Source organism: Mirounga leonina, unplaced genomic scaffold (genome assembly GCF_011800145.1).
Source record: "Mirounga leonina isolate KUSES-001 unplaced genomic scaffold, KU_Mleo_1.0 Mir_151, whole genome shotgun sequence".
Taxonomy (NCBI): domain Eukaryota; kingdom Metazoa; phylum Chordata; class Mammalia; order Carnivora; family Phocidae; genus Mirounga; species Mirounga leonina.
Genome location: NW_023270377.1, coordinates 53,461,160 through 53,473,977, shown reverse-complemented (window position 1 = coordinate 53,473,977; position 12,818 = coordinate 53,461,160). Strand labels below are relative to the sequence as shown.

At 41.3% G+C, this 12,818-nt stretch overlaps 1 protein-coding gene across 3 annotated transcripts in view; it reads left to right on the top strand.

The window, feature by feature from the left end:
* OSBPL6 (oxysterol binding protein like 6) overlaps positions 1 to 12,818 on the top strand; it is a 198,327-nt gene that overhangs the window by 111,517 nt on the left and 73,992 nt on the right. For all 3 annotated transcript variants that reach the window (XM_035007654.1, XM_035007656.1, XM_035007655.1), the window contains one exon: positions 2,369 to 2,623. In XM_035007654.1, coding sequence (XP_034863545.1) covers positions 2,522 to 2,623 — 102 coding nt within the window. In that variant the 5' untranslated portion in view covers positions 2,369 to 2,521. The remainder of the gene's footprint in view (positions 1 to 2,368; positions 2,624 to 12,818) is intronic.

Sequence of the window (12,818 nt, the reverse complement as noted above, 5' to 3'; positions counted from 1 at the left end):
CACAAGCACGGGGAGAGGCAGAGGGAGAAGCAGGCTCCCCACTGAGCAGGGAGCCCAATGTGGGGCTTGATCCCAGGACCCTGGGATCATGACCTGAGCCGAAGGCAGACGCTTAACTAACTGAGCCACCCAGGCGCCCCTTTACTCACACCTATTAGACTCCCTTCATATAATAAAAGAATTAGATGATCGTCTATCAAATATCGGCTTCTTACTGCCTTTTGACAATACTAAGTGGAACCTGATTTCCACCCCATGAAAGAGCACTGTAGCTCTTTATGTTTCTATTAACCCAAAGACCAGTTTTTTTCAAGAGAAAACTTTCCAGTTTGGGGGCTAAGTGGTGGTGACAATGAAGTTGAAATTTTAAGAAAGGATTACAAGTTTTATTCACTAGAGAGTCCAGTTTTCCCAATTTATAATAATTTGCCTTTTAATTATTGGGACTGTTATTTTGAATATTCTCTAAAGCCAGGTGACCATTAAAATCCTGATTAACTCATTCAGGGTCATATAACCCATTAACATAATGTTGCATATTTAGAAAATATAACTATTTCAGACCTGTATAAAATTTACTTGCACTTGCAGAGTTTACATGATCTGTACATAAATCATGCAATACATTTATATTAGTAACATAACCTATTAAACATTTGTCTACAGCCTAAATTTCTCTGAGCTCTGGAACTACATTTCCGAGCATTCGTCACCATTTGAATGCCTCAGTTATACCTGAAATTCAGTGGGTCCAAACCATACTCGGAACTTTCTGTCAATCCTGGATTTCTTTTGGCCAGCCCTCTCTCAGAATACCAGAAACTCAGGAGGCTTCCTCAACCCTGCCTTCTCCTCCCCCGTCACCTGCCCCCCCCCATTCCTCCATATCCTGTTACAACTGCCAAGACTGGATGCAGAATTTCCTGCCAACCTCTCTAATCCATCATTTCTTGCTTCCTGATTGGGCCTCCCTCACCTTCTTTATTTCCCCAATTTGGTTCTCCTCGTGACTGTCAAAGTATCCTTTTAAACACACAAATCTGGTTAGACCACACTCCTTTATGGCTTCTTATGCTTATGATAAAAAATCGAGTTGCTAAACATGGCTGACAAGGCCCCGTGGGGACTGGCCTCTGCCTCTCTCTGACCCATCATGCCGCTCTCATCATGATGGCCAGCACTAATTCCTTGATCATGTCAGGCCTGACACCCAAGCACCTGGTTAACCCCCACTCATCCTTCAGACCTCAGCTCAAACCCACTTGATCAGGGATACCTCTGACCTCCAAATCCAGTGAGTTCCTCTTGCCATGTATCTTCCTCCATCTTTATTCTTTTTTGATTTTTTGATTGACCATCTTTTCCTCTGGACTGAATTTCAGGTCTCACTTTTCTTTAGCTTTAAGATTGCTTTCTGATCATTGCCAGGAACTTTTTCTTCTAAACTGTGCTGTAATACTTACCCAAGTGTCCTGTGCTTCCTTCAGGGAGTATTATCATTAAGATGGGGGCTAGAATTTGGTCTTCTGTCTTTTTGGAAAAGGAGACTGGTCAGTCTTGTGGGTCACAGATTATTGGGTAAGCTTCTCATCTTACACTATCATGCTTACCTTTAAAAAATACTTTTTCTGGCAACCTATGTTGCCAGTTGAACAATGCTTCTCTCAGGCACAAGTTTTTGGTCCTAGTACTTACAATGCAGGCATTCCTTACATGAATCCAAGTGAAAAATGAAGTGGCTCTTTGCTGAAGCAATTCCAAGCATTATCCCAGTTTCAGAACAAGCCCATCTGTCTGTAGATTCTTGAGAGCCTGTTGGTCATTGACTTGAGAATCATATGTAGGTATGCCATGGTCTTGAGATGCAAATAACTGTGGGTAAGTGTATTCTTGATCTTTCCTAAATGCTGGATCACACAATACAGAAAATGCATGAACCCTTTTGCCCTTTGTGTCTGTTTTGTGTTGGATTTAACCATCATGTACATGACTGAACTCAACTGAAGACAGACATGGGCTGAGCCATTGGGCAGGGAATTTAACTTCCAGGGGAGAAAACTGATGTACTTTGACATGATGACCCTCTGACATGAGGGTCCAGAACATAACATTGTAATCTGCTTTAAAACAAGAGAATGTGAGGGAAGAATTTGACTTAGCATATGGTTTCTTTCCATTTTCCTTCTTGACATTTATTTCATATTAACACTTTTAGCCTCCACCTTAAAATCTAGAAGAAGAAATAATACTTCCTAATATGTCAAAGCTCTTCCTTTCACTTACATTTTGGTATTTTTTCCTAAATATACTGATTTTTTTAATTTGTATTTTAATTACATGAGGTTTTGTTTGTTTGTTTTGCTTTTAGGTATTTTGGACACCTTCAATATTTACCTTCACTTTTCTGGTCAAGCGTGATTCATGAAATGGAACTAAAGCTGAAAAATCATCTACTTCTTTGCGAATTTGAGACACTATTGGGATGGTCTTAAGCGCATACAACTAGACTCTAACTGCAGCTATGAGTTCAGACGAGAAGGGCATATCCCCTGCTCATAAAACCTCCACTCCAACCCATAGAAGTGCCTCCTCTTCAACATCCTCCCATAGGGACAGTCGGCAGGTAAGAGAATAGTAGCAAGTGCATTTTGTTGTTTTCTGTAAATACAGTACCATTAGGATATGATGGGCTTGCTAATTAATTCTGAAATCTTGTTGTGAAGATTTTTATTCCACAGGAAAACTCACTGTTTTCTGTAAATCTACCTGATGATGCCATGAAGACTCTGCTCTTGTTTTTCTGTTATTTAGGATCCTTTTTTAGAGTGTAGATGACCAGGAGGGCTGGTTAGGGGAAGCCCTGCTTTCCTCCTCACTGTGTACCCAAAGAGGGGCAGCAATTTCAGGAACTTGAACTCTCTGCTCTCTCTCTTTATTCATAGAGAGGGAAAGGGTTGTGAGCCTGCAGAAGGTCTTCTTCCTACAAGTCTCTCCCTGGCCTGCCCAGCACTAACTTCTGTTGGGTGTTTCATGGAATGTGGTGACAGTCAGATTCGGGAATTAGGATACAAATAAAATCATAGTATCAGAGAATTAAGGGCAGTTTAAGAGCTCTGCTAATGCTTAGAGTCAGTAGAGAAAATGAATTATTTTTTCATTATCCCATGGAGCCAATTCTGTCCATTATTTTTGTTTACAGAGTTACTTCATTACTACCTCAGTGGCTGTTCTAGCTGCCAAGGCTGTGGGGGGAAGTTAGTCCTATGAATTTTCTTCACTGTCAAAACAGATTGTTGTTTTGCCCAGCACATGTCTGAGTATTGCTGTTGGCCATTATGATGTTATCTCGTGATACGATTTTTTGTTGTGTAACTGGAAATTCACAATAAGCACGTCTACTTAACTATTTATAAAAATGTTCCTTTTGAGGGACATTTGCTTAGTAAATTATTCTTGCAGTGATTTTCCTCCCTATTTTATGTGTTCAAGATATATTGCCTAGTTTCCAGAAGTACGAACATCAGTTATTTTTCATAGTCCATAGTGTAGTCTTGGGTCTTGAGACAGCCAATCCAGATGTGAATTCATTCTTCTAGATGGTGGGAATGCACTGCTGGGGGTGTTCCCTTAGGGAGGCCTCAGTCTGCAGACCCTCCCAGCACTCCCTCTCCCATTTCTAGCAGGAGATTCCAGGGTTATCTGTAAGAATCAGAGAACCCTTACATGTATCTCTTTCCTACATTCTAAGGCAGATATTTCTGCTACCGGTACTTTGGACACTGGTGTCCTTTGTTCTAGAGTTCAAGCAGGACGTCTTCTGTTCATTAGAAGAAGTTATACCATTAACTCAATCTATGATTACACACAGTTATAATGTTTATTGCATTGCATTCATATAGTAAAAGAAAGTGAAAGTACCGTGAATGAAAACACATTTATATTAAGTAACAACTATATGCTGAGATGCTTTCTAAGTTTGCATTTCAGTTTATCCTTCACCTGCTTCTCTGTCCTTTCTGGTTATGGCTTCTTCCTTTTTCCTTTGCCCTGGGCATTTCAACTGAAAGATATTTTAAGCAGCCTGGCCTTCCTGGCTGCTGAGGGAAGAATGGGATTGACCCAGGTCACCCTGGAGAATTGTGGCAAATGGAAAAGACAGATGATGGCTGTGGAATCATCTGTCATGCACTCTGGGGCTACCGTGCAGAACAACGGGGAGAAACCAAGACCCCAGTCCACGGAGGGAGTCTGAAGGTAGACTAGGTGACTCCTGGCTGGCTGGTGAATGAAAAGTCTTGTGATGAGAATGAAGTAACGTGTCTGTAAATTGAGACAATGTTCAAATGGTCATTATTCTTTGAGGGTTTACTTTAGTTTCTGTTTATCTCAGTGGGTTCAAACTCTCCCAAATACTGTCTTCTCTGGTTCCTTCCTGCCTCCTATTTGGTTCCTTCCTGACTCCTGTCTTTTCATCTCCCTCAGGGGAGAGAATAAAGAACAATTAGAGTTCTGTTTTTCCCTCCCGATCTCCATCACTTCCTCACATCCAGTATTAACTTGTGGAAATCAGAAATTTTGAGTGATCCTGGGATCTCCTATGATGCGGTGGTTTTTATATGCACCTATTTTTGTGTGTGACTGTTTTCCTAGTGAAGGGATGTGGAGAAAGTGTGATAAATTAGTCTTCCTTGAATGTTACCATTCTCCTGATTTGATGGGCATCTACGCAAATGGAGTCCATGCTATTTCTCATATATGGATCATATAAGTAAATGATCTGCACATAGCTGAGAATACATTGATACCTTAATGCACATTGTTTGCCTGTCCTTCCCAAGTTCTCGTTCCAGATCACTAACTAATTGATTGGGAATTTCTACTTAGATGTATCACTACATCTTAAATTTATACATATAAGCTCGTTTGCTCTCAGGATAATCATTCTCTCATGGACCCGGGGTCAAAGCCATTCCTTTCTCCTTTGCCTCTCCCACATTCAGTAGGTTGACAAATTTTGTTGATTATTTCCTCTTCATAATGTGACCACTTCTTTCTATTTCCACTGTCTACTCGCTAGCCCAGACTCTCATCACCCCAGCATCCTCCACGGTACTCTGGCCTCACTGTCTCCCTTATGGCCTTGTGAGACTGATTTTCCTTAATATGGCAGATTCATTCTCACAACCCTTCAAAGACTCTTGCTTGCGAACACAATGAAGGCCAGATTTCCTTCCGCGGTATCCCATGACCTCCATGATCTGATCCAGCCTCAGCGTCCCATTTTCCTCCCACCCTGTACAGTCTTGTCTGTGCATTGTTCCTCAAACTGCCTTGTCCCTGTCTCTGCCCTTGTCTTTCCTACGTGGAATTGCCACCACACTTGCTCCACCTGATCCATCCCTGGGCTTCAAGGACTGGCTCATGTGAACTTTCACTGACCACTCAACCCCATCTTGCTCTCTCCCTTCTCCGAACTTTCACAGAACTTTTTGACAACGTTTGGCATATTTATCTTTTTTTTTTTTTTAAGATTTTATTTATTTATTTGTCAGAATGAGGGAAAGAGAGATAGTGAGCACAAGCAGGGGGAGTGGCAGGCAGAGGGAGAAGCAGGTTCCCTGCTGCTCAAGGAGCCCCATGTGAGACTCGATCCCAGGACCCCGGCCGGGGTCATGACCTGAGCCGAAGGGCAGATGCTTAACCAACTGAGCCTCCCAGACATCCCTATATTGTTTATCTTTTTATGTATTGATCTCCTCAACTGTTTTGTAAGCTCTTTTAAGCAGATGACACACTCTGATTCTTCAGGGACAAGCCTTGCACCTCAAATATTTTGATATATCTTAGAGGATATTTTTAAAGACCTGCAATGGTATTAGTCTTGTCTTCTTATCACAAACTTGCCACTCTCCTCTCTCTTCTTCCTTCTTCATAGATTAGGTAAAACAAAGAATATCTGCCAAGCGCATGGTGGTAGTAATTGGCCGTCCTTCGTGTAGCCAAATTCTATAGCACAACAGGTGAAGGAGGGAGAGGAGCTAGGAAGTGAAGTGATTCAGTGCCCCCGTGATTTCACTAAGTGTTTCTTCATCAGCACAAGAGGGTCAAGACTCCACTTAGTATTTAACAAGTTAGAAGGCTTCAGTAATTGCTCCATTAAGTTTCATTCCAGACTGATATTCAATGTTAGAACATCTAACAAAATTAGCTCTGTGTGTGTATGTTTGTGAGAAAGAGAGAGAGACAGACACAGAAACGAGTTCAACTATGATTCATAAGCTGCAAGAAATATATGCCCTAAATTTTTCAAAAAGGAAATAAAGAGGTTGATTAAGACATCTAGGACTTATACATAAATCAGCATTTCCAGATGTGTGTGCCAAAGAATGTTTTCCCCTTGAGATGTTGCATGAAAAGAGAGTTTTATTGTCAAGTAAGAGAAATGCTAAACACAGTCTCTTTTTGCAATATACATTAATAAATTAAGGACACTGATAAATCCTGCAGTTAGAACTTTAACTGAGTATTTCTAGAATCTAATAGATTGTGGAACTTTTTTATTCTCCTAAGATTTGGTTGTTAAATATCTACATTCTTCTTTCTGTTAAGAAATTGAAAGATCTGGGCGTTCAGTCGGTTAAGCATCTGCCTTTGGCTCAAGTCATGATCCTAGGTCCTGCTCGGCGGGAAACCTGCTTCTCCCTCTCCCTGCCGCTCCCCCTGCTTGTGCTTTCTCTCTCTCTCTCTCTCCCTCTCTTGTTCTGTCAAATAAATAAATAAAATATTAAAAAAAAAAAGAAATTGGAAGATCTAGGAACACTGGAACCCAGATTCTGAATGGGCAACACTAGACAGGGCTTAGGAGCAGCTTCCCCTTTAGATGGGGCATGTACCCTCTGATTGGCCACAGTCCCTACCTTCCCTTATTGTACTTCAACACTTATGTTTCCTGCTTGGCCCCAGAAAACATTTGAATTGCCAGCCCTGATCCCAAATGTCAAATCAACCGCAGTAATACTGAGATTACCAAGGGTGATCTCCACTTGGACGTTAAGAAGGCATCTCAAACTTAGCATGAACTGAAACTCTTACTTTCAAAACTGAACTCTTACTTTCCCTCTCAAATCTACTCCTTCCCAGCCCTCCTTATGTCAGTAAGCAGCAAGGCTGTCATTTCTTTTGGTACAGCCAGAAACTTCACCAGGAGTCATCTTGCGACACATCTTCTCACACCTGCTTCCAAACCCTCAGTGAATCCTATTGGTTCTACCTTCTGATGTCCCTGGGGTCTGAGCACTGCTTACCACCTCCTCCCCCCCACAGCCTACTCTGAGCTACCATCACATCTCACCCGGACGATGGCCATAGTCTTACCTGGTTTCCCTGCCTGTAAGTCCCTTGCTCGACATACAGGCCATTTTCACCGAGTTGTCAGAGTGAGCCCTTCAAAACCTACGTCAGAACAAGCCACTTCTCCGCTCCAAATCCTCTAGTGGTTCCCATCTGTCTCTAAATAATCCTGAATTGCTGACCATTGTCTACTACCTCATTCATCATCTGGTTCTGCCTGCCTCTCTGATCCCATTTCCTGCCTGGTTCTCCTTCACTTACTTCTCTCCAGCATTTTCCTCAGTTGTGCTCCCACCTCAGGGCCTTTGCATTTTGGACCCCCTTAGCCTAACTTGCTTTTCCTCCAGGCATCCCCAGGTTTGCTCGTGTACTTGATTCATTCTCCAAGTGCACCCTTTTTGGATAGCCTTCTCTGTTCTGCCCTGCATACCCTCATCACGCATTGCCTACTTACCTCATCTGTCTTCAAAGCATTAACCACCACCTGATAGGTTACATATTTATGTGTTCACATCTATATCCCCTTCCCCTATTGCCTGTCACTGACCTGTAAGCTCCCTGCAAACAAGGATTTTATTTCCTTCAATAACGTATCCCTAGCACCTCACACGGTACTTCACATATGGTATGGGCCCCCCACTCTCCTCCCCTCTGGCAACCATCAGTTTGTTCTCTGTATTTGTAGGTCTGATTCTGCTTTTGTTTGTTTATTCATTTGGGGTTTGGGGTTTTGTTTTTTTTTTTTAGGCTCCCACTTATGAGTGAAATCATATGGTATTTGTCTTTCTCAGTCTGATTTATTTCACTTAGCATAATAACCTCTAAGTTCATCCATGTTGTCTCAAATGGCGCAATCTCATCCCCTTTTTTGGTTGAGTAATATTCCATTGTGTGCATTATGTATGTGTCTATAGGTATATACATACATACATACCACATCTTCCTTATCTGTTGTTCTATTGATAGACACTTGGGTTGCTTCCGTATCTTGGCTATTGTAAATAATGTTACAGGAAACATAGAGGTGCATGTATCTTTTCAAATTAGTGTTTTCAATAACTTTATTTTAAAATAAGAGTTACTATTTCCCAGTCATAGTACTTAATTTATGGTAACATTATATGATAGGCTAAGTTTATTACCAGCTGACTGGATTTTGTTTGTTTGTCTTGATAATTACTCTTACATTTACATATTTTAGAGAACTTTTTACAATATACAAGACTGAGACCGCCTGTAAAGACAGTTTCAGTAGTTCTGGGATTAAGGCCAAGGATCTGCATTTTAAAAAGTGAAGCACTGGGCGCCTGGGTGGCTCAGTCGGTTGAGCGACTGCCTTCGGCTCAGGTCATGATCCCGGGCTCCCTCCTCCGCGGGAAGCCTGCTTCTCCCTCTCTCACTCCCCCTGCTTGTGTTTCTGCTCTCGCTGTGTCTCTCTCTGTCAAATAAATAAATAAAATCTTTAAAAAAAAAATAAAATAAAAAATAAAATAAAATAAAAAGTGAAGCACTGTTTGGAGCCATTGTTTATTTTTATTTGTATCATTATCAGGTCACTTCAGAAAATCAGACACTATTGGTCTAAGAATTTAGGATTTGCAGTGCATAATTACCAGATGATAGGGTCTATTATTAGTGTTAGACACAATTAGAGTTGTTACAGCTCTACCAGGTTAGACACTGCCAGTGCTTCAAGTCAGTCTTTTTAGTTTAATGAAAAATCCAAGAAAAAAGTATTAGCCATTCCTTATAATGATTTAAAGTTCACTGAAGCTCAAAGATCATAAAATAAATAATTTTTAAGGAAAAAATTATGAGTAAGTCATAAGAGGCTTGTAGTTAATCTTGCCAGTTTTTTGTTTTTTTTTTAAGATTTTATTTATTTTTTTGAGAGAGAGAGACAGAGACAGAGAGAGTGAGCAGGAGCCGGTGAGAGGGGCAGAGAGGGAGGGAGAAGCAGACTCCCTGCCAAGCAGGGAGCCGGACGCCAGACCCAATCTCAGGACTCTGAGATCATGACCCGAGCCAAAGGCAGACGCTTAACCGACTGAGCCGCCCAGGTGTCCCTTGCCAGTTTTTAGAAAATATTTATTTAGTATCGTAGTCAATCTTCAACAACAAATAGAAGATTTCAATTACATGGGTTTCTAAAAACGTTTCCTGTACGTTATCAACAGCAGTACATTCCAAAACCAACCATGGTCCATTCAGGTAATGTTCACAGATGACAAGTGAAAGCTGTCCCCAGCAGTGATTGTGGGGGACTCCTGGAACCATGGTCTGGCAACATAACCTCCCAGTTCTGGTGTCAGCAGCATCTGCTACATATGCAGCTTTCATTAGAAGTGAAGAAGGTGCCTAAAAAACTAGAAAGTAAAAGTGCTCCTCATCATTACCTATAATTCATGTATGGGGTTTTCATACAACATTTCTTCTTGGACAGACAGGCTGATAAAAATATCCCCCGAATTGGATATGTCTCTTCCAGCTGAACCTCTGAAGCATCTTCTTCAAATTGCTTTGTTAAATGAAATACCAAATCACTGCTTTGAAATATAGTGTCTATCTTCTGAATAGGAAACGTATTTCCATCTTTGAGTTGAGAAAAATAAAATGTTACCACAAACAAAAACATTCTAGTTTTTAGAGGAAAAAAAAATGCAAGCATTCCTGATTTAATACCAAACCTCCAATTTAAACTCGAGCTGCTTCCAGTTTAGCCTTTTGAGATTCCACTCATCCCGTGGAACCTCACTTTTAGGACTTAGGACCAATGTCAATGGGGAAGAAAAAAAAGAACTGCTTGCAAAAACACACTATGACCAACTTCTGTGGTTCAGATGCATTGTATAAATTGGGTGTTCTGAAAAATCTAAATATTAGGCAAAGTTCATGAATAAACAAAACAATACCAGCACCAGCTAATATTTCATGAGTTCTCACTGTGGAAGGTTGGAACAATTTTCACCTTTTTCAGAGACCCAAACTATGACATAAAGTGGTGGGAATGTCTTCCCCACAGCTAATGAGCTGCTAAGACAGGATTTGCTCCATGGAAGCCTGATTCTAGAGCCCCTGTTCTTGGCCACATACCTATTCACTTCACTGTGAGGCTTGACAAGCTGAATGTCCAGGAAAAAGGCCTTCTGAGGCACTTCTAAGCAAGCTTTGTAAGGCAGCATTTGTCAGTTATTTCTGAGTTACGTTTTGCTACCTCATTTTTTTCCCTCAGCGATAACAGTGATTTATTTACATCCTCATTGGCCAGGGAAACAATAGACCCAATGGTACATAGGCCAATATGTTAATAGTTTTTATCACGAAATACTGTTATCAAAGGCGAATCATGTGCTTTGTGCTTTCTTAAATTTTCTGTGATTGCACTTAGACCTATTGCCTTGGAATGATAAGTTTTGACCATTTGTTTATTCATTGAAAACTGTGATCAGCCTTTTCCGTGAAATGAAGTGAGCAGCCCCGTAGTTGTCTTGCTGTCCCCACTATTTGGAGGTCACTGTCACTGCTGCTTGGTATTTACAGTGTGTATTCAGTCCATGTCAAATGTGCTGAAATCGAGACCACTGGAAAGAAATTTGCCACCTGGCACTCAGATGCTCATTATCCATGAGTAATTCAGAACTCGACATTATTGGAGAAAGAATCTGGCTGCTGCTTTCCCTGGTACATTTGCAGAATCCTCTGGTTCTCTATGCCTGCTTTATCAGTTTCTCACTGAAGAAGTTATCTTTTATTACTTGAGCTGGCTGGTTTAGGATAGCATTTTTATAGCAGCAAATTTGTCTGTCAGACCCAAGATTAACACTGCCTGCTCAGTTCTTCGACATAACACCAAATGGAAAGAGCCACAGTATAATCAGTTAGTGAACCCCAGAGGGTCTCATTCATAGGTCATTGAGGGGGCCTGGGAATCTGTCATTTACAGAAGCTTCCCCAGGAGACTGTTACTCACCCAGGTTTGGAAAGCATCGCTCTTACAGAATACATTTATAGGTGTTTCTCAAGGACTATAAAAACATCATCTCAGAGAGCCATAAATTCTATAAAACTGCTTTATTTGATTTTCAATTTTGACAGATAGAAAATGTTACCATCCCTTTGCCCAGTAGCCACTGTGGCTAGGCTGTAAGTAAAAATACTGTCACAAAGGTAAAGGAAGGCCCCATGCGTGTTGTATACTTTAAAGTACCAGACTTCTTGACCTCAAATCCTGATTAAGAGCTGATTTTGCAATAATGATAATAGCCAGTGTTCGTGAGGTTTCAGGGAAATGGACATTCTCGTGCACTACTGCTAACTAAGCATGTTAACTGATTCTGCTTTTCTGGAGGGAAATTTTGTGATACATATCTAAAGTCTTTTAAAAGCTCATCCCAGGGGCGCCTGGGTGGCTCAGTCGTTAAGCGTCTGCCTTCAGCTCAGGTCATGATCCCAGGGTCCTTGGATCAAGTCCCACATTAAGCACCCTGCTCGGCGGGGAGTCTGCTTCTCCCTCTACCCCTCGCCCCTGCTTGTGTTCCCTCTCTCGCTGTTGTCTGTCAAATAAATAAAATCTTTTAAAAATAATTAATTAATTAATTAAAGTTCATCCCATAGGACACAGTAACTCAGCTTCTAAGAAATGTATTCCAAGGAAGCACCAAAGATACATATAAAGATTTCTATGCAAAGATATTTATGAAAGTATTTTTAATGTTCAACAAGGGGTTATTTAAATAACCTATCTTATAGTCATGCAATGCAATATTGCACTGCTGCTAAAAATGTTTTTAAAGAATGTTTCATGCTGTGGGAAAGTTTTGCATTGTTAATTGAAGAAAACTGGTTATTAAGTTGAAAATATAGTACAATTCCAATTTTATTTTTAAGAATTAAGTATAGGGGCACTGGGGTGGCTCAGTCTGTTAAGCGTCTGCCTTGGGCTTGGGTCATGGTCTCAGGGTCCTGGGATCAAGCCCCACTTGGGGCTTCCTGCTCCCTCCACCCACCTCCACCCCTGTTCATGTTCTCTCTCATTTTCTCTCTCTCTAAAAAAAAAGAAGTGTATATAGGGGCACCTGGGTGGCAGAGTCGGTTAGGCAGGCTTTGACTCTTGATTTCAGCTCAGGTCATGATCTCGGGATTGTGGAATTGAGCCCTCTGTTGGGCTCAGTGCTCAGCACAGAGTCTGCTTCAGATCCTCTGTCTCCCTCTCCCTCTGCGCCTCCCCCTTGTGCTTGCTCTCAAATAAATAAATAAATTTTTTTTAAAAGATTTTATTTATTTGATAGAGAGAGACACAGCGAGAGAAGGAACACAAGCAGGGGGAGTGAGAGAGGGAGAAGCAGGCTTCCCGCCGAGCAGGGAGCTCGATGAGGGGCTCGATCCCAGGACTCCGGGACCATGACCTGAGCCGAAGGCAGACACCCAACGACTAAGCCACCCAGGCACCCCAATAAATAAATATTTTT